The 25231-nt window shown below is 54.8% G+C and overlaps 9 protein-coding genes across 9 annotated transcripts; 5 read left to right on the top strand and 4 right to left on the bottom strand.

Moving 5' to 3' along the window:
- Positions 1 to 61: 61 nt before the first annotated feature.
- Positions 62 to 2681, top strand: JN550_013320 (uncharacterized protein; the record flags this gene model as incomplete). Its single annotated transcript, XM_049311894.1, has 2 exons — positions 62 to 257; positions 331 to 2681. The coding sequence occupies 2 exons, from the start codon at positions 62 to 64 to the stop codon at positions 2679 to 2681; spliced, it is 2547 nt and encodes an 848-aa protein (XP_049164712.1).
- Positions 2682 to 4397: 1716 nt separating this feature from the next.
- On the top strand, positions 4398 to 6561 carry JN550_013319 (uncharacterized protein; the record flags this gene model as incomplete). The annotated part of the gene is made up of 4 exons (XM_049311893.1): positions 4398 to 4612; positions 4695 to 4806; positions 4883 to 5358; positions 5415 to 6561. 4 exons carry the CDS (start codon positions 4398 to 4400, stop codon positions 6559 to 6561), a joined length of 1950 nt encoding a protein of 649 aa, XP_049164711.1.
- A 1268-nt stretch (positions 6562 to 7829) lies between these two features.
- JN550_013318 (uncharacterized protein) lies at positions 7830 to 9659 on the bottom strand (the record flags this gene model as incomplete). The annotated part of the gene is made up of 1 exon (XM_049311891.1): positions 7830 to 9659. One exon carries the CDS (start codon positions 9657 to 9659, stop codon positions 7830 to 7832), a length of 1830 nt encoding a protein of 609 aa, XP_049164710.1.
- Positions 9660 to 12069: 2410 nt separating this feature from the next.
- On the bottom strand, positions 12070 to 12951 carry JN550_013317 (uncharacterized protein; the record flags this gene model as incomplete). The annotated part of the gene is made up of 3 exons (XM_049311890.1): positions 12070 to 12468; positions 12537 to 12694; positions 12765 to 12951. 3 exons carry the CDS (start codon positions 12949 to 12951, stop codon positions 12070 to 12072), a joined length of 744 nt encoding a protein of 247 aa, XP_049164709.1.
- A 385-nt stretch (positions 12952 to 13336) lies between these two features.
- Positions 13337 to 14617, top strand: JN550_013316 (uncharacterized protein; the record flags this gene model as incomplete). Its single annotated transcript, XM_049311889.1, has 1 exon — positions 13337 to 14617. The coding sequence occupies one exon, from the start codon at positions 13337 to 13339 to the stop codon at positions 14615 to 14617; it is 1281 nt and encodes a 426-aa protein (XP_049164708.1).
- A 528-nt stretch (positions 14618 to 15145) lies between these two features.
- Positions 15146 to 18529, top strand: JN550_013315 (uncharacterized protein; the record flags this gene model as incomplete). Its single annotated transcript, XM_049311888.1, has 4 exons — positions 15146 to 15754; positions 15886 to 16455; positions 16505 to 16556; positions 16614 to 18529. 4 exons carry the CDS (start codon positions 15146 to 15148, stop codon positions 18527 to 18529), a joined length of 3147 nt encoding a protein of 1048 aa, XP_049164707.1.
- Positions 18530 to 19332: 803 nt separating this feature from the next.
- Positions 19333 to 20973, top strand: JN550_013314 (uncharacterized protein; the record flags this gene model as incomplete). The annotated part of the gene is made up of 4 exons (XM_049311887.1): positions 19333 to 19341; positions 19413 to 20685; positions 20739 to 20815; positions 20869 to 20973. The coding sequence occupies 4 exons, from the start codon at positions 19333 to 19335 to the stop codon at positions 20971 to 20973; spliced, it is 1464 nt and encodes a 487-aa protein (XP_049164706.1).
- A 695-nt stretch (positions 20974 to 21668) lies between these two features.
- On the bottom strand, positions 21669 to 22604 carry JN550_013313 (uncharacterized protein; the record flags this gene model as incomplete). Its single annotated transcript, XM_049311886.1, has 1 exon — positions 21669 to 22604. One exon carries the CDS (start codon positions 22602 to 22604, stop codon positions 21669 to 21671), a length of 936 nt encoding a protein of 311 aa, XP_049164705.1.
- A 667-nt stretch (positions 22605 to 23271) lies between these two features.
- Positions 23272 to 24805, bottom strand: JN550_013312 (uncharacterized protein; the record flags this gene model as incomplete). Its single annotated transcript, XM_049311885.1, has 3 exons — positions 23272 to 23803; positions 23876 to 24569; positions 24616 to 24805. 3 exons carry the CDS (start codon positions 24803 to 24805, stop codon positions 23272 to 23274), a joined length of 1416 nt encoding a protein of 471 aa, XP_049164704.1.
- Between the last annotated feature and the right edge of the window lie 426 nt (positions 24806 to 25231).

Below are 25231 nucleotides of genomic sequence, written 5' to 3'. Positions count from 1 at the left end.
GCACACCAGGGCCAACCCACCTTCCATGTAGCAGCCACGAGCCGCAACCTCGCCGAGCCCAATGGAGAGAACAGGCTCCGGATCCAGGGCTCTGTTCCCCAGGGGGCCCAGCTACAGTCTCGAGGACTTTTCCAACAAGGACTTCATCGTGCGCGACTTTGTTGATACCCTCGCCGAGAATGCCACCTCGGCCAACCGCCGTTCCGGTCCAGCCTCAGCCCCATTCGACCCGAAGCCCCTGATCCGGACCTTTGAGAGTAAGTCACGGGGCATGGCCTGCACGGCACATTGCGAGGCCCCCTGAATTTTTACTAATGCTCGTACGCGCAGATGCTTTACAAGGACTTAGCAACCTGTCGGAGGAACTGCAGGAAAAGGAATCCGAGCTCCTGTCTCAAGTACGCCGCGCCGAAGCCCAGCATGACCAGACACTCGACACCCTCGGCCGCAAGCTCGACCAGTCGATCGACTCCTTCGAGGCGCTCGATGTCAGCCTCAACAACCCGAACGGCGTCGACCGCGGTGCTCGAGGAGACGGAGGCGGCAATGTCGCCGTGCAGATTGGAGAGAAGCTGGAGGAACTGGACCGGAAAAGGAGGAGAGCTCAGGATGCCAACTTCTTGATCCAGTGCTGGTTGGAGGTCAGCGAGACGGGGGAGCTCACCTCTCTTCAGGATATTCGGAGGCAGGGAGGGGCCGAAAACAAGGTCCGATGTGCGGTCATCGCCCATCAGCTCATGCGCATCAGCCAGCGGCTGGATCTTGCCGCGTGGAACCAGACAAATGGCCATCGGAACGGCATCACCAACGGTGTGGTTGGCGCAGGCAGACCCAACCATAACACGCGCGAGGTCCTCGAGAAGTTCTGCGAGACACTGGAGCAGGACCTCCTCAAACAGTTCAACAACAGCTACCGAAAGCAGAACTTCGACGACATGATGGAGTGCGCCAAGGTCTTGCATGATTTCAACGGTGGCGCAAGTGTTATTGCCGTCTTCGTGAACCAGCACCAGTTCTTCATCGACCGCGATCAATTGATCACCGATGAAGTAACTACGGACGGCGAGACTTGGGATCAGTTAGCAGACCCTGACCAAGACCCGCCTGGTGTTGAGCCCAGCCTCCAGTCGTTGATCGACGAGGTCAAGATCGTCATGCAGGAAGAGTCTTTCATTATCAGAAGGGCTTTCCCGTACTACGAGACCGTCTTGATCAAATTCATTCAAAGAGTCTTTCAGCAGTCTATCCAGCAGCGACTGGAGATGGTGTTGGAAAAGGCCGAGACCATCTCTACTTTGGCCTTTCTGCGCTCCCTTCATGCTTCGAGGAACTACATCAGCGCACTGATAGAGGATCTCAAGCACCATGGTCTAACGGAACACCCTGAACCTTGTTCTGCCCAAATCGCCCAGACATTAGACCAACAGATGGAGGAGCTGTTTGTTCCGTATATGGTGGGCAACTCTTACATCGAGCGAGAGAAGAAGAGCCTGGAGGAATTATTCAACTCGTTGCTTTTCAAGTACAACATTTATCATTCGAGAAGGAAGAAGGCGCCGACAGGATTCATGGCCTCGCTAGCACAACAAGGGTCTCAGCTCATGGCCTCGGCGAAAGATGCCTACCTGGAACGACTGGAGTCGTCTGACCTGACTCCAACACAGAAGACTATGATGTTGAGGGTGGCTGGCGTGTCAGACACGGACAAGAACAAGAACGAGATCGAAGTCTCGGAAGAAGATGGTGTACTCAGCACCGCCAATGCTAAACGTATGATGCGCTGGCTTGCAGAAAGTGTTCGACGCACACTTGAACTGGGGAGTGTGAATGAGACACCGAAGGACGTGGCCATTCTACTCAACCTGCTCATGACGAACATGGGTCAAGTATATATCGAAACCGGCCTGGACGCAGCTCTCGAAAAGGCCTCAGCCCAAGAGAACGTCAAGATTGAGCCCGACCTGAGTTATATGCCCTTGATTCGACCCGCAGTCACCATCACCAGCATCATGTCTCGATTCATAACGACGGTTCTTGTCCGCCTTGCCGAGTCCAACACTACTGTTCGTCGGAGCATGGAGGCCCAGACCAAGATGGGCATCGAGTCGATCGAGAAGAAGACCAACAGCATCCTGAAGTCGACTCTCGACGTCCTGACGAATTGGATCGCCAAATCGCTGGCGAATCAAAAGAAGATCGATTATCTGCCAAAGGACGACAGTGTGCTGGAGAACCTACAGACGCCGACGTGCGACACGATCTGTAACTTTCTCGCCCGCACGGCGAGGCTGATAAACCAGGCTGTCGATGGCGCCAACCATCAAGCATTCAGCACGGAACTCGCCGTGGCGGTGCAACGTCTCCTCCTCGAGCATTTCAAGAAATTCAAAGTGAATGCGGCAGGCGGCCTGATGGTCACCAAGGATATCGCCAAGTATGTCTCCACGCTCAAGGGAGAATGGGACATCAGCAAGGAGACAGAGGGTGCGGTCGACCTCCTCACCGAGATCGGCTACCTCTTCATCATCGGGCCCGAGGCCCTGAGGGAGCGCAGCAGGAATCTAGCTTCCGGGCCCAGTGGCGGTGGGAAGAGGCTGGTCAAGGCCGACTTCAAGACGTTTGTGAGCAACCGTGAGGATTATAGGAGCGTGGGCATCCAGAGCGTGCTGGCTGGTTTGTAAGGGCATTGTCGTCACGATGGACTGGTTTCACGATATGGGGGAAATGGCCCGGAGTTCAGCGAGGGGATTTTCGTCAATATATAGATATATGGATCACCCGGAGACCGACTATGAATCGAGACTATTAAAAGACGCTCGACGTTGATAAGGCACAGGTTATAGCTGTGCAGTGCATTTGTGATGAATTTTTCGTTACCATGTTTATGCATTGTATTGGTCAGTAAGTCACGTGGGTTCCCAACTTCAGAGGTCGACTTAAACCAAGGCGACATTCAGGCACCTCCAACTTGGGATTATTAATGGGAGTATTATCCGTGGCTCCTGCGGGCTGCGTCAAGACGCGTACTTCAATCTAGAGACAGCTCTAGCCGCTTTGCTGCAAATCTTGCGGTGGACGAGCAGGATGCAGTCTGTTGGCGGTGGGATCCAACCCCTTCCAGCCCATACGGCTCGGACGTCTGCTGCTTCGTAGTGAGCCTCAACCGCGATGCTTCCCTGCTACTCCAAAATGCTCTATCCCTCGAGATATGAAAAGTCAACGTTGCTTGGGAACAGCCTGTCAATGCATATAATTCAGCGGGGTACATACCCCCCCGAAGGGTTTCAAAAGGATGTCCCAGGTCAGGGTTGAGCGAGTGTGTCCAAACCTTTAGCAACCTGCCAAGTGATCCAGAACAATCTCGAGCCCTCAGCGCACCCGACGCTGTGGCGACAACGTCTTGCAGTGCGGCAGAAAAAAGCAAGTGTGTGTGTGCTCATTTTGCGTCGTTGAGCTGAGTGCCATTTTCGACGCTATCGCGGTCTCAAATACGCCAACGTTGCGTCCGACCAGCTGAGATTCGACGCGGTTTTGCGACGAGCTATGATGGCTTCAGACGTATGATCACCAACCAGCTGCTCGAGATGCAGAGCGCGTGCTGCATTGACGTCAAATTGGTGTGGTCACGGCCTGGCGATTGAATGTGGCCATTGCTTCATGCACCATCAAGAGGAGAGGAGAGCTCAGATCAGGTCAGTTCCAGTCAACACAGGCAGAAGTGCGCCACCTGGGGTTCCAGTAATATGTATATGTATGGGAATAGAGGCTTGCTTTAATTAAATGTATGCCAAGCTAATTTCGGCGGCGGCGGCCTCATGGCAACGGCAAGAATGCGAAGAGTGAGGCTTCCATCTGCTTTCGAAGGGGCGGCGGCGGCGGTGGGTCTGGGGTTTAAAGTGATGTTGTGCGTCACTTTGGTGATGGGAAAGCGCGACTGGCCGGGGTTTGTACACAAATTGCCGTTTGGGGAAGAGGCGGCCCCCATTGGCGCGCTGTGATTGGCCGGCCCGTCGGCGACGCGGGTGCTGGCAGGAGCAGGGGTTCTCGCCGTGGCTCTGTGGTGCTCGTGGGTCGTGGGTGCTGGGGGGGCAGTGGCCGACCACTAAAACCTCCAACGCGATCTGCTCATTTACAACGACACGCTTCGCCGGGTCCCGCCATACCATACATACATACATAGCTGCCAGACCCCGGAACGGCCCTCGTCCCTCCTCGTTCCTCCTCCTGCTCTCCTGCTGCCCGCCTTGCCGTCCCCCGTTTCTCGACGTCACAACGAGGACTACACCTCGGCCGTCTTGTTGTCGTCGTCTGCCTGCAACAGAGGGACTGTCCACTCGTTTCTGCCGCGCCCACCCTCGCCCTGGATAATGCATCTATAGACACGTCGTCCGCCCAGCATGTCCTCCCACGTTCCCTCCCCGGTCTCGTCTCCCGCCTCGGGTGCTGCCCACGACAGCCAGCCGGCAAGTCAAGACACCAGCTTTCGAAGCTCCCAGAACAGCGACCCGGACACGTCGTGCCTTTCCCTCGAATCCTCCTTCCAATTGGAGTCGGGCTACCCTGCACAGGCCGACACCGAGAAGCACCCCAAGGGAAAGCGGAAGAGGACCACGTAAGGACACGGCCCTGCCGAGACATCTCGTATTGTTCCCTAGATTGTGTGTGAAGTTGACAATTGCTTTGTTACCCTGCAGTACCCAAGACAAAGCCATCCTCGAAGCTGCGTATAATGCGAACCCCAAGCCCGACAAGGCAGTGCGTCTGGACCTGGTGAAGCGCGTCTCGCTCAATGAGAAGGAAGTACAGGTCAGTACAGCACTTGGTGGAGCACCTGCACGTGCCCAGCTGGTCAATTGGTGCTGATGCTCGTCGTGCATTGTAGATTTGGTTCCAGAACCGTCGCCAGAATGACCGTCGAAAGTCACGGCCACTTTCGCCGCAGGAGATCGCGGCATTCAGATATGGCGGCGGCCTACATGTGCTGTCCTCCGATCCGGCCTCTTTCGGTGCTGGAAACGGTGGAGACGCGGTCGAACCGACGCGTCCTGCGGAGGGGAACCAGAGATCTCCCAGCCCGGCCAATGCCGCCTCCTCGCAAGAGTGGTCGCAGTCTCCACCGAGAGCTGCCTCGTCCGCGCCGGAGTTGCTCAAGCAGGAACGTAGAGCATCGGCCCCGACGGCTACTATCATGACTCCCACGCCGCCGCCTTCTTCCATGAATGGCACGGTGGCCGGCGAGCTTCAATCACTATCTCAGTCACTCCCAAGCTCTGTTGGCTACCTATCTAACCGCTGGAATACATCCACGTCGTTTTCCGCCCCCTCATCCATCGAGCGGCCGGTAGATACTTCCATGAGGTTCGTGTCTCTTACTACGTTCATGTTGATCTCACAAAATACTAACAACGGCGTAGAGTGGATTCTTTCCCCGGAGCAGCACAGTCTGCTACAAACACTCCGCCATCACCTATCTTGCCACTTCCCACCACAAACTCCTCATCCAAGTTCCGCCTGTCCCTCTCTCTTGAAGGCAAGGCCGAGCTTGTTTCCTCTCTGCAGTCTCCACCCAGGCCTGCACCTCAACCGCAGTTGCCCCTCGAGGCAGCGACTCTACCACCTGTCCGAGCTCCCCGGACCTTGCAGCGGAGCCGAAGTGCTCTTCCAGGCATAACTCTTCCTCCTATCTCATCCCTGACCGCAAATCTGCCCCCACAGCTGACGCGAGGCCGCTCGCGAGATGTGTCGGCATGGGAATCCTGCTGCGAGGCCGAGACACGCGATGAGCTGACCAAGCTGGCCGAGAGCGAGTCTTCGGGCTCAGCAATCGCAGCCATTTCACTGCTGCGGTCTAGCAGCAGCACCGGCAGTCTCAGCAGCTTGGTGCACGCTCATGCATCTGGCAACAGTAGCAATGTCCTTCGGCCAAACAGTAGCAAGCGTAACGCACCGGCTAGCCGCCGTGACCCATCCAAGAAATCGAAGCTCGCTCGAACTACGAGCAGTGTCGCCCGACTACAGAGCCTGCCCTCCTCTCAGCGTGAAAGAGATATTGACGAGGATGAGTTCGAGCCGGAGAAGAAGAAGCTCAAGCATGGTCTCTCGGTTGTCTTATCTCCATCGGGTGACTCGGACAAAGAAAACTGGAGCCCGGATGAAGATGGAGGCTCGACCGCGCGGCGCCGTCCATTACCGAGTATTGCTGCGCCTGCCCCCTCGTCGTTGCCAAAGGCACACGGAGCCGGGACAAACCCCCGCCGTATTGGCTCGCGAGTCTTGGGCGAGTCGAACGGACTGAACGGCGGGAAGCGGCAGGGCCTAGGCAGTCGGGCCAACACTGCGCCTGTACCACGGCTCAAGGGCGGCAAGTACGCTGCCGATACTTCGGTGTCAATCTTCGAAGATGGCGATGAACAAGACGACGCTGGCGTCTCTGCCAAGAGACGCAAGAGGAGCGACGACGAGGTCGAGCGGTTCATGCGCGGCGAGGTTAGCCCGAGCAAAAAGGGCGATGTGGACTGCGTCGCTGGTTTGCTTGCTCTAAGCCAGGGCAATTGGCGATGATGAGATCCGAGCCGAGCTACGTAATTGTTGGACTATTGCGTATGAGACGTAGGGGTCTCAGCCGAACGCTGCTGCAGCAACTCACGAACACAGGCACGTACCGTGGTTTGGGTCTAACTGCTGTCGTAGGCTGGCGAACCAAGCCAACCTACTGTCGTCGAAACAACAGACGCCCTAGACACCAGCGCCACTTGGTGCTGCCGCTGGGAATACGAATGTCGCAAGTTGAAGGAAATAGCATGTTGGAATACTCGCTGTGGAAGAATTATAGGGCTTCTGGACCAACCCAAATCTGAATGTAGGGTATGCTTACCCATCATGTTGGAGTACTAGGCAGGAGAGGTCATTAGCAGACCTCGGCATAGGGCGTTTTGGCAGAGCAGGCATTGGAAAATGGGAGAAGTGAGAAAGGGCACATGTTTGCATAAGGTATTGTGCTTGAGCGAGACGGGCTCGCTCGCACGGCACTTGTCAAAAGCTGGGGAAACATGCAAGGTAGTAATACTATGAAAGGACCACGACAGTTCCGAAGTACCTGGATATTGCGTTATTGTTTGATCATGGGCCACTTGACTGCTAGACTCTTGCCATGACTTAGAGACACCCTCGCCCCGAATGTCACGAAGCTATCCCCGAATAAGTGCCTGGTCCTAGGCCGTCTTTCCCTGGTGTTTCGCAGTTGGCCTATCCCGACCACGGGCATATAGTGTGTAATATCACGCTTAAGGTTTGTTTCAAACCCGGCGTGGGTTGCGGGCGTCAGAGGTAGCCGTCGCGGGTTTCGAGTTCAGCCTCACTAAGGAGCTGCAGCAGACTCGGGTGGAGAACAAGCACGCACATAGCAAGTCACCATTGGAACACATTCACGAAGCGATGGATACGTAAACTACTGGACTGGGATGCCTGGTTGATTTCCCTTTTTTGCTTTATTGGATTTCTGTGTGAAGGAGTGTTATCCCGCCTGTCTGTCTTGGCCGACAGCGACACACCACGGCTCATTACCCAAGACCTCTGCAAAGCCTGAAGTAACGAATGATGAGAAGGAAGATAACAAATGTGTGTGTGAGCAAAAATCCTGCGCCCGTACTCCGTGCATGGGACAAGAAAAGTTGGCAAAAAAAAGCCTCGTCGAGTACGGACGCTTTCCGACCCTGCGGCATGAAGATGTTTGGTCCCGTCTCGCGTTCCTGTCTTCTCTAAAGATGTGGCTTATGTAGGGCCCATCGTCTAAAAATGTCTAATAAGTCGCATCTGTGATCGCGAGATCTCTACATGCCCAAGAGGCTCATCTGTCTTCTTAGGGGGCTGGCGCTGATGCTGCCCTCCTCGCTGGCGTAGCATGCCGAGTCGGTGTCAATGTCCCACTCGGGCTCGTCGTCCTCCTTCGACGTCTCACTGCCGTCGCCAGTCTTCTGATTCTCAAAGCCCTTCTGGGTTGCAGCTCGGGTGTTCCACTGCAAGGTGCGGGACACACTGTCGAACCATTCTGTACCAGTGCACATGACGGTTGGGAAGGGGTACTGTGACGCGGTGATGGTGACGTGGTCGCCTTGCTTCAGCTCGAGACGACCCTTGCCGTCAAAAGCGCAGTAGGCGGTAGCACGGGAGTTTCTCGGAATGGAGACCCGCAGCAGCATAGTGTCACTTAGGACCATCGGTCGGAAGGACAAGGTGTGCGGGCAGATAGGTGTAAGTAGGATTGCCGGGAGATCCGGGTGCACCAGAGAGCCTCCGGCTGATAGTGAGTAAGCTGTGGATCCCGTGGGTGTCGAGAAGATGCAGCCATCGGCTTGGACGACCGTCAAGAGCTCGTTGTCGCCGTACAGCTCGAGGTTGGACACGTAGGGGGACGGGCCACGGTCGATGACGAGCTCATTGAGCACTTCGAACTGCTCCCCTTCTTCCATTTCATTCCCGGAGGTGCCGTTTCTGTAGACCGTGCAGGTGAATCGCATGCGAAGGTTGACGCGCATGCCCTCGTCGCCCATGATGCGGTTCAACTGCTGCTTATACTTCTCAAACTCGAAACTGGTCAAGAATCCCAGACTGCCCAGACTGAAGGACAGGACGGGTGGTACGATCCTCTGGAAGAGCCACGAGGTGAAGAGCACAGTGCCGTCACCTCCAAGGGTCACGACCAGATCAAACTTCTCGGGTTGGCTCCAGCAAAGATCCGGGGACCAATATCGCAGCATGGATCCAAAGCGGGAATCGTCTTCAATGATGCTCGCAGCGCCGAAGCGCTTAGAGTTTCGAAGCTTGGCGTCGACATAGACATTGACGCCAACATCGGAACCGTAGCGGGGCGTTCGCAGGAGCCACATGGTCAGCTCCCGGGTAAGAAGTACCAGCTCATTGTCACGAGCCTTGGTCACAATCATGACGTTGCGCACAGCTCGCCGGATGGGCCTGCGCTGAAGCTGCTTGGAAACCTCGCGCACGCCAGTGGCCGTCTGCACCAGACGGGAGTGGGACATCCAATCATCGTTCTTGATCTCCTCCAGCACCTTGTCGATGTCCACTGCGTCGTCGAAGCGCTGGTGGTAGAAGCAAGGGGACTGCAGCGACGGGAATGCAGTCGTGGGCGTGTTCCGATTGGCGAGCTCATTGAGAGCATTGGAGAGTCGCTGCGACGACGAGGAGCCAGGGCGGCCGTCGGCGCCGGCATGTGCAGACAGCATACCGGGCAGGGACAGAGCTTCGGGCTTGTTGTTTCGGGCCACAGAAGCCAGCGCTTTCATAATAGTCTGTCGCGGGACAGACTCGATGGACAGCGCGTTCTTGCGGTGACCGTAGCCCCGGGGCGGCAGTTGGATGTCCCTGGCTGAGACGGGACTGGTCACGCCTAAAGCAGACTGCTCGGGCAGGACGCCGTCCCGCTCGGCATCGCTTGGTTGGTGAGACTTTTCGGGCACAAGAGCAGGCAGCGGGGGCAGGTGGTTTGTGGTGGTAGAGTTCCAAGTTCCGGGCGGATATGCTGAAATGGACGCTGACCTCCTGTGAGGGAGGCGCCCGTCGGAGTTGACGGTTGCCCCGCCCGTGGTCGGATCGCTGAGGGCAGGGTGGATCGCCGTTGGCGAGGTCACTAAACCCGCCATTTGGTCCGCGATTTGAGGTAAAGTGCGAAACTTTGGGTAGCACTGCAGGGATCCTATGGGTGCTAGAACTCTCTAGCACAACGCTTCTGGTAACGGGATCGATTGCGCTGAGGGCCGCCTGGGTCACGCTAGTCCGCAATGTCGGGGTTTGGATCCAAGTCCGTTCTATGCTTGCCACACGAGGTACCTATCCGCCGTTCCGCAGAGCGCTCTACAAGTTGGCTGTCGAGAACCCCGAGCGGTGGTATCCACGTAATGTCTTGCAGGATCTGTCTCGATCTGCAGTTCGGACTTTAGGAACAGGCACTGGTCACTGTCAGTTCCACCTCGTCATTTGCCAACTCTCGACCCAGACCAGCCAGTGGGAATGCCCGCCGGGCATACCAGAAGAACAGGCACGTGCAGAACAGACTTACACGACAGGATCGCTCTCGTGTAACAGCCACGACAGAAGCGTGATGCGATATTGATGACTGCAGCCGAGTGCGAGATTGCGGGGTTCGGTGCGACTGATCGGTTGCGAATCCCCAATGGAGATTGGCTGTGATTATTATCCGGAACTAAAGTCGAGTCTGTCGAAGGTTCGAAAGCTGGGTCCGGGGTATTTGCAAGCGACTAAAAGGAGAAAGAAATCTAAGAGCTGCCGTCTATGTGGGTATCGTTTCTATAGCTCTCTAGATGCAAGATGTATATGCTGGACGAAACAAGAAAAGGGCCACGGAATCCAGAGCGGAATTCTGTAGAACGAAAGATATGATGCCGAGGAGTCGTTCGCGATCTGTAGGTGAAGAAATGCGATGCAATGCGATGCAGCCGAGATCTCGGAGATCTGCCTATTAGAAGGTGTGTTTGGAGAAAAGTGCTATCAAAGCTGTGGAACGTATATCAAGCCAGAAAGCGAGGGGCGAACAACAAAGAACCTGAGCAGGAGAGCAGGCAGAAAGAAAAGGTGAAAAAGGACCAAACAGGGAGGCAAAGACAATAGGTAATTGCGAGAACTACCGGAGCTCTGCTTCGCTGCCTTCGCACGCGCAAATAGGACGAGACTAACGACGGGTCTACACAAGACTAGGGCACCGAGGAAAACGGGTTGTGCGATGGAACAGCGCGGGCATCTAAATACCTTCAACTCTGGACATCGGACATGCAGCCGCTGGGGACCTACCGTCGACGGGAGCTCCATACTCGCCTGTTGCCGCAAGCCGTAACCCGTGCTCGAGTGGCAGCGCGGTGGGGCGTCCCTTGGGTCGCGAATGCATCGTGATGCTCCCCTTCCCTTTCCCTGTGTCAGCGACAACTGGAAGAGGATTCCCGTCGGTCGCAGTCGGTCTCATCTTGCGCCGCCAGCAAGGGTCATTTGCAGGCGAGCCCAGGCCTCGGGGCAGGCTAGCGCGTGGCATGTCGTCTCAAGTCACAGGTCTCCTGGAGGACCCGCTGTGCATACTCGCGCCAAGGCCGTGCAGTTTCGCAAAAGCTCCTTGAGGCTTGAGCCTCCTGGAAGTCCACTTTTTTCTTCGGGGGCAAGCTGCCGCATGATCCTGTAATGTTTGAAGCACTGATTTCACAACGAATTGGATTTCTCTATTATTTTCGAGAAAACGTCTTCCCCTGTGAGGATCACACAGCGTGTGTGGATGCTAAGCCGGATTTTTCTTCTCGTCCTCGTTCGGCTAGCCGCCAATCCTACCAGTGAACGCAGTTGCTTGGTTGAGCTGGAAAGCTATGGAGTCAGCAGCCTTATCATCCCTCCCTCCATGGGTGTGCTTCACTACCCTTGGACGATCGATAATAGGACATTGCCCTCCTGAAGGGATTCTGTTTGCTGGACAGCGGGCATTCCTCGTTGAAGATCTGCTATGAACACGACGACTCTGTTCCCTCGCCAATCTCAAGGATGGTGTGAGATGGAGATGAAACACCGCCTTAATCCACCTTGGCATACTCAAACGTAAGCTTGTGGCAGAACCTTCTCAGCATCACAATGCCTATTCGTTGGTTATAGGGATTGCGTTGCTAAACATTATAGCCTCGGTGCCGCTTTTCCCGCTGAGAACTGAGCTTCGCTCCACTCACGGTCGAAAAGCTCCTCGTAAACATGATGCGCGAGCGCTTATGATCGCCCTTTGCATGCATAGTCGGGGACTTGTTGATCGTCCTCCATGAGGCCACAAAGCGCGAGAAAATCGTCCGATTAGTGGGGAGCCTTGCTGCCGTCCGAGTGCCAAACCGATCGCTCCCGCTCCCGCTGCTCTTCAGCCTCGCTGCCTCGTACCCTGTTGGTGCGACTGCTCCATCATTCCGCTGCGCTTCTGGCAAGACGTCCTGTCTGGTCCCACCGGAAGAATAGATGATGTACTCCATCAGCTACAGAGACCAGCGGGGTGCAGCGAGTCGTCCAGGTGTGGCACATCTACTTCCAATACAAATCAGAGGCAGTCTTCGTTTCCAAGGTCGAGCGAGTGAAGTTCTTCAGATCAGCTTGAGAGCCGCCTTCCATGTCGACATCATCCGACGTAGGAGCCGGACAACATTGGCGCTGAGCGGTTGCAAAAGCATTGTCCCATTCCTGCATGGTAAATTCGCCTTCGCTCTCGTTGAGCAGAAGTTCGTCACGAGAAGTGAAGGCAAAGACATGCAGCGACCGTGAAACCTGAATCTCCCGCGCCGTGGGGTCTACAATGATTCTGCTCGCTCCATCATCGGCCACAATGGCAAGGACTGCCGCCGTTACAGTAGCTGTCAGGGGGATAGCTGCTGAGAGCAGTGCAAGCAATGCAGTCTGGATCAGGGTAGGCAGGATGGGGAGGTTCTTGTCGGCCAAAGCACATATTAGTAAGACAAAGACCAAGGTCGTATAGTAGACAGTAAGGAGCATACCGTAGCGGCCTGAGAAAGCTTGGCGTTTACATATTCGTTTTCCGGGGACACGGTCACCTGCAGGGTGACCTGGATCAAGGTACGTGGGAAGTTGTTGATGAGAATGATTTGGCGGAGGGTTGACTGCAGCAGAGATTCGAGATGTCGTTCTCTGGTTCCTATATAGAGGGTTCATTAAGTTAGTTTAGCTTCAAGTAGTCTGTAGGATGCATGGTGCCATAATCGTACCTCCAACCCCTGCGGCGGGTCGTACGATCACGTCGACGACGGCCTCCTCAGGCAGTTCGTCCCGTCTCTGCACCTCGATCGGGCCATTGACAGCGCCAACCACGGTGTAGCCAGCGTGGGAGAACGTCGCAGAGCCGTCTGCGCTCTGCAGGTGCGACAGGCGTGCTTCAGGGTCGTGACTCGCCATGGTCGTGTTGGGGTGGCCAAACGGGAGCTCGCCGTGGGTGAATGAGGCTTCTGTCGTCGGATGGGTATGTTTGCTTGCTGTTGGCCGTTTGGCTGACAAAAATTTGAGCCCACTGAAGTCGAGCTCGGAGCCGCTACGTCAAGCCCAGCGCCTAGCGTGCTTTTCAACAGTCGCGGCCACTGTTTCCCAACCGCGGGGCACTTTGAGGCGCCCAGCGAGGGGCCAGCGAGGGGCCAGCGAGGGGCAAAGGCCAAGCGTCAAGCAGCACTCTTTTCCTCCCAGGCGTCTTCTCGAACCCAGGAGCGCCGCATTGATTTCCGCTCTCCAACATAATACATACCCAAACTCCACCCCACGCGCATACGAAGCGACAGGACGAGTCGTCATGGCAGCAGAGCAGCCCACACACCCGCCCCCTTCGACCATCCCCAATCTCAGGGACAGGCTCCCCAAGCTGGAGCCCAGACGTCGGCGTGCTCCGGCCTCGAACCCGGTTCCTCCGCCGGAAACCCCGGCATTGCCTCCACCGCCCGAGGCATCGTCAGTATCTCACCAGGTGCCCTCCAGGAGGATATTATCTCTCAAGGACCATGAGCTTTTCCTGTCTTCGCCAGCGTATAGCCTCATCTTGGCCTTCATATTCGGCCTGTCTGATGCCGTCGTTGACACCCCCATCTCAAAAGTCAACGATGATGACTTGAGCCCCTCGGTCAAGGCCATTCTTGGTCTTCTGGATGAGGCAGAAGCACTTGTTCTAGCAACGCCACCCGACGACTCTGGCGGCTCTCGGTTTGGCAACAAACTCTTCCGCACCTTTCTTGACAAGACGAAGAGTGCCAGCTCTTCGTGGCATCAGAAACTTGGTATCACCTCGGCGGACGCTGTCTCAGAAGTAGAGACGTACCTTCTACAGTCATTTGGCAACCGCACTCGGATCGACTATGGCTCTGGCCATGAGCTGAACTTCATGATCTGGCTCCTCTGTCTCTATCAGCTGCAGGTGGTGAAGAAGCCCGATTTCAAGGCTCTGGTTCTGAAGGTCTTCGTTCGTTATCTAACGTTGATGCGCACCATACAATCGACTTATTATCTGGAGCCGGCTGGCTCTCATGGTGTTTGGGGACTAGATGATTACCAGTTTCTGCCGTTCCTGTTCGGAGCCAGTCAACTTCTCCACCACTCTTTCATCACGCCCTTAGCTATACACCAGCAGTTGACCCTTGAAGAATTCGGCCACGACTTCATGTACCTTGGGCAAGTCGAATTTGTGAACAGCACAAAGACCGTCAAGGGTTTAAGGTGGCATAGTCCCATGCTAGATGATATATCCTCTGCAAAGAACTGGGATAAGGTGGAAGGTGGTATGAGGAAGATGTTCGTGGCCGAGGTCCTTAGAAAGCTGCCTGTTATGCAACACTTCCTATTCGGTTCACTCGTGCCTGCTGTCGACGGAATGAGCACAGAGGAGGAAGCGGGCGTGTCTCGAGAAGAAGATGAGGCCGAGGGCGGTGCAGTGATGGTTGAGCACGATGGCGTCAAGCATCTTCACCAACTGAACTCTTGGGGAGACTGTTGCGGTATCAAAGTCCCCAGCAGTCTTGCTGCCTCCCAAGAGATGAGGAAGCGAGGCGCTGGCGAGACATTGCGCAGAATTCCCTTTGACTAAATCATGCATCATAGGCTCATAGCTAGCTATTACGTGCAATATGATTCGGTCATAGGCCGTTCTGCTTATACCAAGTAACCAAATCGTGCGTTTGCTGTCCCTCATTAGGGGCAGCGACAAGTGCAGTGGCAGGTGGTTCTAGATCTTGATTCGAAGAAGGGTCCAGGGGCTTGCATGACTTATACACTTGCGAATCAGGCAACGGCCGTTGCTGGATTGCGCCACGACGTCAAATTGATTTTGGTAGTGCAGTGCCAAAGAAGCGCGCCTTCGAGGATGGACTATCTTGTACACCGGCCTAAAGTCCAAGCCAAGAACCCCACAGTCGTCGGAAAACTTCCCAGATGCCCGAGCTGTTCTCCTCATTCATCTGCATTGTGGGGTTACTAACCCACCCTCCGGCCCGCATCGGAGCGCGGAGTATGCCTTGGGGTTGGAAACATAAAGCTGGGAACTCCTGCCCTCGAGACTGGTGTCGCTTTCGGTCTCTCAATATTCTGTGAGGCAGGACACTTTGACCTAGTGACCATGGCTTCGACCCAAGTTCATCCCGCTGGCCAGCCAGACTGGAACAACCTAGATATTCTGCACAAGAACACACTTCCCCCACGTACGAACTTCTACGTCTATAACTCTGCCAAGGATGCCTTGTCCTACGACAGCTCCAAGTCTCGAATTCACTCCCTCTCGGGCGTCTGGAAGTTTAGCCACTCCAAGAACCCATTTGAGGCACCAGAGGGATTCGAAGACCCATCATTCGACACAACGAAATGGGACAACCTGACGGTTCCGAGCATGTGGCAGCTCAATGGCTACGGAAAGGGGCCCCACTACACCAACGTCAACTTCCCCATCCCTGTTGACCCACCAAACGTGCCTTTTGACGATAACGAGACTGGGTCCTACGTGAAGAAGTTCACAGTTCCTGAGCACCTCCGGGGGTCCCAGCTCAGACTAAGATTCGAGGGCGTGGACTCGGCATTCCATGTTTGGGTCAATGGCAAAGAGGTTGGCTACCACCAGGGATCGAGAAATCCCTCCGAGTTCGATATTACTAGCATCGTGAACGAGAATGGCGAGAATACCGTTGCTGTGAGGGTTTATCAGTGGTCTGACGCCACTTACATTGAAGATCAGGTACGTTGCTCTCTGTTTCGTGAACACCAGCTCAAATCTATGCAAATGGCGCGTTTCATCGAAACTTCTTGTCTGCCTCTTTCTTACGAGATTCTCTTGGGGTGATCTGCAATTGTACTAATACGCTATAGGATCAATGGCGAATGAGTGGAATCTATCGGGATGTACACCTCCTTGGATTCCCGGCCAAGTCACGGGTGGAAAATCTTTTCGTCCAGACAAAGCTGGACAGCCAGTACTTGAACGCCGAGTTCAAGCTCCGCGTAGATGTCACCGGTTCTGGCAACCTAAAAGTCGAACTCTTCGACCCCAAGAAGAGCGCAACGGTGGCAAGCGGCACGAAAGCTGTTTCAGGGGGTTCAGCCGACTTCTCGTTCCCTATCGAGAACCCATCCAAATGGACGGCTGAAACTCCAACACTCTATCACCTCCTGGTCTCACTTGACGACGCCAGCTTCATTGCTCACCGCATCGGGTTCAAGCAGGTAGAGATGAAAGATGGCCTGATCAAGGTCAATGGTAAGCGCCTTGTTCTCAAGGGTGCTAACCGCCATGAGCATCACCCCAAATTTGGTCGTTCTGTCCCGTATGAGTTCCTCAAGAACGATCTCATGCTCATGAAGACACATAACATCAACGCAATCAGAACGTCTCATCAGCCGAGTGACCACCGCTTATATGACTTGGCCGATGAGTTAGGTGTAAGTATTCCCGACATTGACCATCTGTGCCTGTGGCTAATCATCATAGTTCTGGGTCATGGACGAAGCTGATCTCGAGTGTCATGGTTTCGAGTCGATTGGTGAGTAATACACTCAACAATTTTCCACTATAGGTCAAGATACTAATATTTGCCTAGCGGATGGAGCTCTTTCGGCCGCTGATAGAGCGCTTCCTTTCCGGGAGCGCCAGCTCTTGACGCGGAAGACTGCAGCACAGTGGACTACCGACAACCCAGCATGGGAGAAAGCTTACGTCGATCGTGCTCAACAGCTGGTTCACCGTGATCAGCTACATGCTTGCGTCACTATCTGGTCCCTAGGAAATGAAGCCTTCTTTGGAAGAAACTTCAAGGCCATGTACAACTGGATCAAGTCTTACGACGACAGTCGGCCCATCCACTACGAAGCTGACATCCATGCTGAGACCATGGACATGTACTCAAGGATGTACCCTCCTGTCGAAGAAATTGTCAAATTCGGAGAGGACGACAGCAAGACCAAACCTCTTGTGCTGTGCGAATACGTACATGCCATGGGCAACGGACCTGGAAACATCAAGGAATACGTTGATGCGTTCTATAAATACCCAAAGCTCCAGGGAGGCTTCGTCTGGGAGTGGGCAAACCACGGTCTTCTGACCAAAGATGAGACGACCGGAGACGAGTTTTATGCGTATGGTGGTGACTTTGGCGACGTGCCAAACGACTCCAACTTTGTCATGGATGGCGTCTTGTTCTCCGATCACACACCCACACCTGGCCTCATTGAGTACAAGAAAGCGCTGGAGCCGATCAAGGTTGTCTCCTACACGAGTCAAAAAGCAACCATTGTGAATCGATACGACTTCATTACTCTCGACGACGTGGAGTGTAGCTATCAGATACTCGACGATGGCAAGGCCACTTCTCAATCGGGAACCATTGAGCTACCGTCTGGGCTTCAGCCAGGTCAGACTGCTGATCTCTCTCTTCCGTCACCATCATCTGAGCTCAAGGGCGAAGTCATTGTCCAGCTGTTCTTCCGCCAGCGTACCGACACCTTGGCTCTACCAAAGGGCTTCGAGATTGCCTTTGATGAGATACCTCTGATCGAGCGCTCTATTCCCCTGAGCATTCAGCCCAAGTCTTCAGCCAAGCTTCACATCACTGAGACACCAAGCCTCCTCACGATTGCCTCTGACAGCACAACCTGGACCATCTCGCCAATTGATGGCAAGCTCCGCTCATTGACCAAGAAGTCAGCATCCTTCCTCGCCAGCAGCCCGGATCTGACCTTTTGGCGGGCCCCTACGGATAATGACGCGCCTCAAGACGGATGGGACTGGAAGGAGCGTCTGCTTCATCTCGCCAAGACTCATACTCGAGGGAGCTCGTGGGGCTCATCAGATGACGGCAGTCTGTTCACTGTCAACGTGAAACAGCAGTTCCGCCCGCCTGTTCTCTCCTGGTCAATTGACTTGGATATAACATACACATTCCATGCGTCGGGCACCCTCTCTGTTCGAACAAAGGGTACGCCAAGGGGTGAGAACCTGCCGCGCACGCTCCCTAGAATCGGATTCACTATGGAACTGCCGAAGGAGTGGGCTGGAGGAGATGACAAGGCCCCTGTAACGTGGTACGGACGTGGCCCCGGGGAGAGCTATAGCGACAAGAAGCTCTCTCAGCGTCTCGGTGTATACAGCGTCTCGGAGGTATCGCAGCTCTGGACAGACTATGAGTTCCCACAGGAGGGCTCAAACAGGACGGATACGCGCTGGGTCAAGTTCACCCACAAGGGCGGAGAGACGGTCACTGCGCAGTTCGCGGATCTGCAGAGCACCGCAGCTGAGAAGAGCAGGAAGCTGTTCGACTTCAACGCCTCGCACTACCGCGTCGCGGATGTCGATGCTGCAAAGCACCCGTACGAGCTGCACAAGAAGAGAACGGAGAACGTCGTCCTCCGGCTCGACGCGGCGCACCACGGCCTCGGCAGCGGTTCCTGTGGACCTCGCACCCGTGATGAGTACGCGCTGCTCACCAAGGAGTTTGAGTTTGAGGTCTTGCTGGAGTAATAGGCGGTAAATAGATAGTTATTGTACTGAATACCATCCCAAACTCTGAGGGGACTACAAAATGCATAGACAGATGGGAACATTTACGGTTACTGGTCCCTCATATGATCTCTCTATTCTCAAGCTGCACAGGATTTAGATTAGAGAATAAGGGTTGGTGTACCAAAGGAGATTGGTCGATATAGAACCCTTAGTAGTAGGGGCAAACACCTTCGTCATCGTACATGATCAATTCTTACACCTTGGTGCTTGGTTTTACTGAATCATTGACAACCTTGACAGGCTTCTTGGCCTACTCCTCACTGGCGCGCCGTGTGCCATCGTCAGAGGACTATCCTGGTTGGAGCCAGGTAACAGCAACAAATTTGGTGTGGTTCTCGTGCAGTGGCTGATTATTGGGCAGCTTCTTGGTTGATGATGACCGTTGTCATAATGGGCACGAGCATTTGTTTCCCCCGATATTTCTCCCAGAATTTGGCAACCGTTAGTAGACCCCTGTCTCGGAATCCCCTTCTGAGCGACAAACTACTCGAGAGACCTCGCTAACAACACTGAATCTAAACTATTCTGTATTCGAGCCATCCACATTCTAGTTGCGATCGCGGCCGCAGGATTCTTCATGCCCTTCTCCGTGATGCATTGGGTCTTCCGGTCAGATGACTGCCATACCACAATCGTTTTCCTTTACGGGGCGCCCGCATATCAGGGGTTCGTGGAAATGCTACAAGAACACGGGAACTGTGTTCGCGTCTATTAGTAGTCGAATGAGAACTTTGCCGTCGGCATCATTTCATGGTTCTGCAATGCAGAAAGTTTACATCAGAAGACATTGATTATTGCCATCACATCACACACAAACTGATTGCAGGATGGTTAACAACAGGTCACTTACCTGGTAGTTACACTGGGGACCGCAGGGTCCACTGCAGAGATTCCCAGCTGGCAGCGCCCCGGCTCCGCTAAAGGCACTTACATAATCCCTGCAAAGGCCAGGAGGCCCGGCACCGTGGCCTCGGACTGGAACAACCTAGTCTCCTTTCGAGCTTCAATTTCAACTTTCTCGTTGACAGGCCATCTCGAGATCCTGGGGACGAGGTCCGTGGTCCCATTGAAGCTCGACAAGGCCATCAACACTGCAGTTACGGCCTCCGCTACCATCCCTGGCTGCCATGTTATGATGCTGCAACCACGGATTCTCACGAGGCCCTCCCAAAGGGCCTGGGCAAGCTGCAGAACCTCGTCGGTTTGCGCACTGCTCCGAACCTATGCGACAGCCCAGACAAGAATAGAGCCCGTCACCACCACGGTGCCCAGCCCGAGCAGCGCGACAGCCGCAAAGCCGCAGTCCGCCCAGGAAAAGAGCTCGACCGTCATCCTCCGCACATACAAGCCCCGAACCCCCGGTCTGCGACATCTCAAGCGACCCATCAATGATCATCTGTGGAAGGGCAGGCCGTTCCTGCCGCTGACCATCCCCAAGAAGGGTATGGGCAAGGGTGGACGAAATCACCACGGAAAGATCACAATTCGCCATCGCGGAGGTGGTGCCAAGCGAAGGATACGAACTGTTGACTTCCACCGCTGGGAAGCTGGACCCCATACCGTTGAGCGCATCGAATACGACCCCGGCCGAAGCGCGCACATCGCTCTCCTGATTCACGACGCAACCCAGACCAAGTCATACATTGTCGCCCCAGACGGCACCAGAGCCGGCGATGTTGTCCAGAGCTATCGAGCTGGAATCCCTCAGGATCTGCTCGACAGTATGGGTGGTGGCATTGATCCCGGTATCCTGGCTGCCAGAACCGCCCACCGAGGCAACTGTCTCCCCCTGCACTTGATCCCCGTGGGCACACCCATCTTCAACGTAGGGTCGCATCCCAAGGGCGGCGCCGTCTTCTGCCGGAGTGCCGGTACCTTTGCCGTGGTCGAATCCAAGGACGAGGAGACCAGAGACGATGGTGTCAAGGTGGTGACTGGCAAGTACGTTACTGTCAGGCTGCAGAGCGGCGAGGTCCGGAAGTGTAGCAAAGACGCGTGTGCCACCATTGGTGTGGCCAGCAATGTACATCACCAATACCGCCAGCTTGGTAAGGCTGGAAGAAGTCGATGGTTGAACATTCGTCCCACCGTGCGTGGTGTGGCCATGAACAAAGGTATGTATATCAGAAATGTCATCCAGAAGACTACAGCTAACCCATTGCTCCAGTCGATCACCCTCACGGTGGTGGCCGTGGTAAATCCAAGAGTAACAGGCACCCTGTCAGTCCTTGGGGACGCACACCGGTATGTATCACGCTTTGGACGATCTCAGACATGACACTGACCCCCATATGCAGGCCAAGGGTGGTTTCAAGACCCGTCCCAAGAATAAGCCGAACAAGTGGGTGGTCACCCCCAGAGTGCGCAACCACGGAAAGAGGAGAGACAAGAAGAGCAAATAGAGCTAGACGCAGTTGCGCATCTCCCTCACTGTACTCTAATCATCTGTATAATACTTGGCCTCGGCATCTGGATGAGCATACATGTGTATACAGCTGTACAATACGAAAAGCCTTTTGGCTGATAGACCTCGCATCCCATAATAAGGGACAGTTGTTGGATCCAATCTTGACTTGCTGCCCCCCTGCAGCTGAGTGCACCTGGCGAAAGCTTAGAACGGTGATTATTAGGCTTTCTAGGACATCGAAACTCTGCAAAGAAGGGTTGGTGAGATTTATGCGTGGCTTCGATCCAGATGATTGCCCCATGGTGCATAGTTTCTAGCCTCAAAATGAAGAGAACAGGTGTATAAGGCATTACCCCTCTGAGTATGATCCTTACTGATTGCTATAAACATGCCGTAGTAACAGATTGTCAAAGCCGTTGCGAGTCTCGATCCGCGACTCTTCCTATCACCTGCACGCGCGCCCTTCCCACTTCACAATCATGTCATGCTCCGAGTAATCCGGGCAGCAGCCGCTGTTTCAGGAAAAAGATGAAATGAAGTCAAAACCAAACTAGGAATCGAGACCTCAGTGAGGCAAGCAACACGTCGGCACGATTCTCGCGGTAAGCATGGCGCATGGTCTAACAAAATTTACAATACAGCATAAAACAGTCTGAAGTACCAAAGGATGTATGATGCAGTCCAGTCACCTCACCAACGATTGATGGCGTTAAGCTCCCACCTTGCCGCTTCTTTGAGCTGGGCCAGCATTAACCGTCTCGCAGCCGAAATCTGGTCCTGGCCCACGACATCAGGATCAATCAACATGTGAGGCGGTACACCCGGCATCAAGAAGTTCATAAACGCTACAGCTTCGTCCTCTGCCTCCTGAAGGGTACAGACTCTACAGGCACGTGGGATGCGGCCGCCTTCGGCAAACGTGAGCGGAACCTGTGGCCAGCGCAGGAACTGCGGGTTATAGGGACGCAGGGGTATTCGGCACTTACAGTCGGTGTATACAAGCTCAGTCCGGCAGACGGGACAGTCACGGAATCTGAACTCCATGAAGGGATCGTGCTGTGCTTGCTCTTCGGTAATCTCGTCCACACATTGCAAATGGCTCTCAAGGCAGTGTGCTCCGAAGAGATGGCCACAGGGAGTGACGACCAAATGTTCAAAGTCTGCATCCGGGTATCTGTCCTGAGACACGCGGTCCGGAAGCATCAGCATCCGCCCACATATGACGCAGTTGGCTTCGATAACAACGTCGACGCCGTTCTCGTCTCGACCAGTATCGAGGTAGCTAGCGATATCTCGGAATTGCGTAGGTTCTTCGATCATCCGCTGATTTGCCCCAGCAGCCTCAAGTGGGAGCGCAAACAAGGGATTCGGTCTCACGATATCCATCATCTGGCGCAATCTCACGGCTGAAGAATCCCTACTGCCTTGATACTGCTCTGCAAGCCGCCAGGGCTCCCGAGGAGGCTGGCAACACCCCGATGGAGGTGGACCTACCGGGCGCAGGAACTCCGTAGACCTCGCCGGGTCGACGCCCGGCGCCACCTGCGGTCTCCAGTCGCCAACAAACTCCGACAGGTCCTCCTCGAGCTTCGGAACTCCATCAGAGAATGTGAAGAAACTGTCCATAGCCTGCGCGTGACATTTGAAACGGACAGAGATTCGTCCACCACCTAATACATCTTCTTTCGGAGGGCGATCGGGTTGCTTATATATCATTAAACGCCATAAAGGCTTTAAAGGACCTCAAAGGGACCCTTGACAAAGCAACCCTAGTATAGCTGCGAGGGTCGACAATAACAGCTTTGTAGCCATTGTCCCGATTTCGCTTTCCTTTGTGTAGAGTCAAGGTGGTGCTGCACAATAGAAGAAATGATTGGGCTCTCGCCAGGGCGACGGAGGAGGATCTTCGACATGGCCAAAACCACACGCATGAACACAACACTTCTTAAACGGACCATAATCATTCGAATCAAAAAGCCACGGCCACGGCCTATGTGGGAAGATAAGGGTCTCATGCGCACTGCCACAGTCTCTAGGATCTCACCATTCCAATGAGTATTGGAGGAAGCGTTTGGGTATATTATTCACTATTTATATACATTATGAACTGGTTTCCTTATACGATGAACTGTCCTGTTTACCAGCACATCAGAAGATCCAAGTAATCTTTACACAGAATCGCAGAAATCGACGCGTGACAATGTGCCCAGAGCTTTGTCTCCAACATCCGTACTATCGCAATGTTCAGTCTAATATGGCTCGGGTCGTCTCGTCTCGTCTCGCCTTTTCCCCCTTAACGCATCACCGCGCTGCCGGCATAGCTCTGCGTGCTATTCGTGCTGTGGTTGCGCCCGTGGCTCCCCGCCACCGTGTTCTGGACCGAGTTCCGGTACGACGCCCGGGGCAGGCGCGTGAACTGCCCGATGCCCGACGGCGGCGTGACAGCCGGCGTCGACGGGTCCGTCGGCAGCTGCGGCGTGTGCGACATGCCCTCGCTCGGCACCCCGGCGTACCAGGGCTCGGCCCGCGACCGCAGCCGCCGCCGCCGCAGCCGCCAGATCACGAACAGCGCCGCGACCACCAGGATCGCCCCCACGCCCGTGCCGACGGCAATGCCTACGATCTTCGAGGTGGGCAAAGTGCTCGTGGTGGGCTCATCCGAGGAGCTCGTGGGGCCAGGCAGGTTGCTAGAGGTCTGGGAGGTGGCGCTGGACGTTTCCGAGGCCTGCACCGTCACTATTGAAGTTCGGGTCTGGACGGTTGGCGGTCTCAGGATTTCAGTGATGGTAGATGTAAATGACACGGTCTGTTTGGCGTTCAGAACACTGCGTACATCAGGTGTGTGTTAGCCTCTGCCGATCAGATCCGGGGGACTTGTGCCTCGTTGAGGATCATACCTTGTCCGGCTCTGAACTGAGGTCACGAGTACAAGAGACGTAGCCGAAATCGTAACCGTACTTGATATAGTCGAAGTCACATCCGTAGTGCGTGTTACTGTGACAGTAGTCGTCCGGGTACTTGTTGCCCTCGCTGCAATGGCCTTCTTCTCGAATCCATGAAGATGCTCCCAAGGGACGGGGTCAAATCTAGCAGCAAATGGACTGATTGGTCTGTCATCGTCATCTTCGGGGGCGTCCTTAAGACCAGCCGCGTCAAGTTGGTTTCTGGGAGAGTCAACTCTGGCCGATTCTGAAGGCAGGCTGCGCTTCTGGTTGACTGTCGTGGTTGTGTAGATGACATCGGTCGCTATATCCACATTGGACACGGTTGTGACATCAGTCGAAACCACCGTCGATGTCTGGTCGACATTGACCTCAACACTTGCCAGCACCGTGGCGAAATGGCTGACAGTTGATGTGATGGTGCTCGTAATGGTTGTAGTTACCCTTTCACAGTTAGTGGCATAGATCGAGAAAGAAACATGTAAACCCTTACACTGGCGCAACACACTGCCCATCTTGACAAGTCTCTCCCTGTTGGCAGTATCCCGCACCGCAGCACGGAGTTGTTGCATCTGGAGAGCAAGCGTTTCCTTCACAACAGTTGCCGCAGTTGGTACAGTAGTTGACGTTGTTCCCGAAGCAATAATTGCTGCCATTCGTAGAGCACTCCCTCCTAGTCAGAAAAGACAACAGACCGGGGTTTCCATATTGGGCGGCTATTCCGGGATATACTGGATGCGACACGGTCTCGACCGGAGGCTCCGTTTCATTGTCACGAGAAAGTTTCTGCAGAGCCGTCTGCAACGAGCTGCCGATGAGGGAGAAGATGAGCACCCATCGCATGCACATACTCCTCCGCTTCGGCGACGACGCGGCCGGCTGCATGCTCTCAAAGGGTGGCAGTTGTTGTGAGGACCCAGAGCAAAAGAGATTGTGCATATAAATACGATAGCGCGGGTTTTCCCTCCGACTTTTCGTCATCCTCGTATTCCATGCCCCGAGTTGGGTCCCCCAGTGAGACATAGCGTTGGAGACCCTCAAAAAGATATGCTAACACGAGCTGGTCCACACTGGTCGCTACCGACAATCTCTTTCTTCGAGATCTGCGACGGCTGCATCTCAATCATGTGGGAAAATACATGTTGTGCGCCCGCCATCATGACGGCGCACAACGTGGTGATGGCGGGCGTCGCCGAATGGCAAGGGCGGCATTCCGTGGTGAGGTAGCGCAGTTGAGCGTCTTCTTTCAGGATTTGAAAACCCAAGCGCCAATACCTGACGGCTCGACGCCACCCTGCCGTCACAAGAAAG

Source organism: Neoarthrinium moseri (assembly GCF_022829205.1).
Source record: "Neoarthrinium moseri strain CBS 164.80 chromosome Unknown scaffold111_Wmoseri_CBS_16480, whole genome shotgun sequence".
Lineage (NCBI taxonomy): Eukaryota > Fungi > Ascomycota > Sordariomycetes > Amphisphaeriales > Apiosporaceae > Neoarthrinium > Neoarthrinium moseri.
The sequence above is the reverse complement of the archived record's forward strand: the minus strand, read 5'-3'. Positions and strand labels throughout refer to the sequence as shown.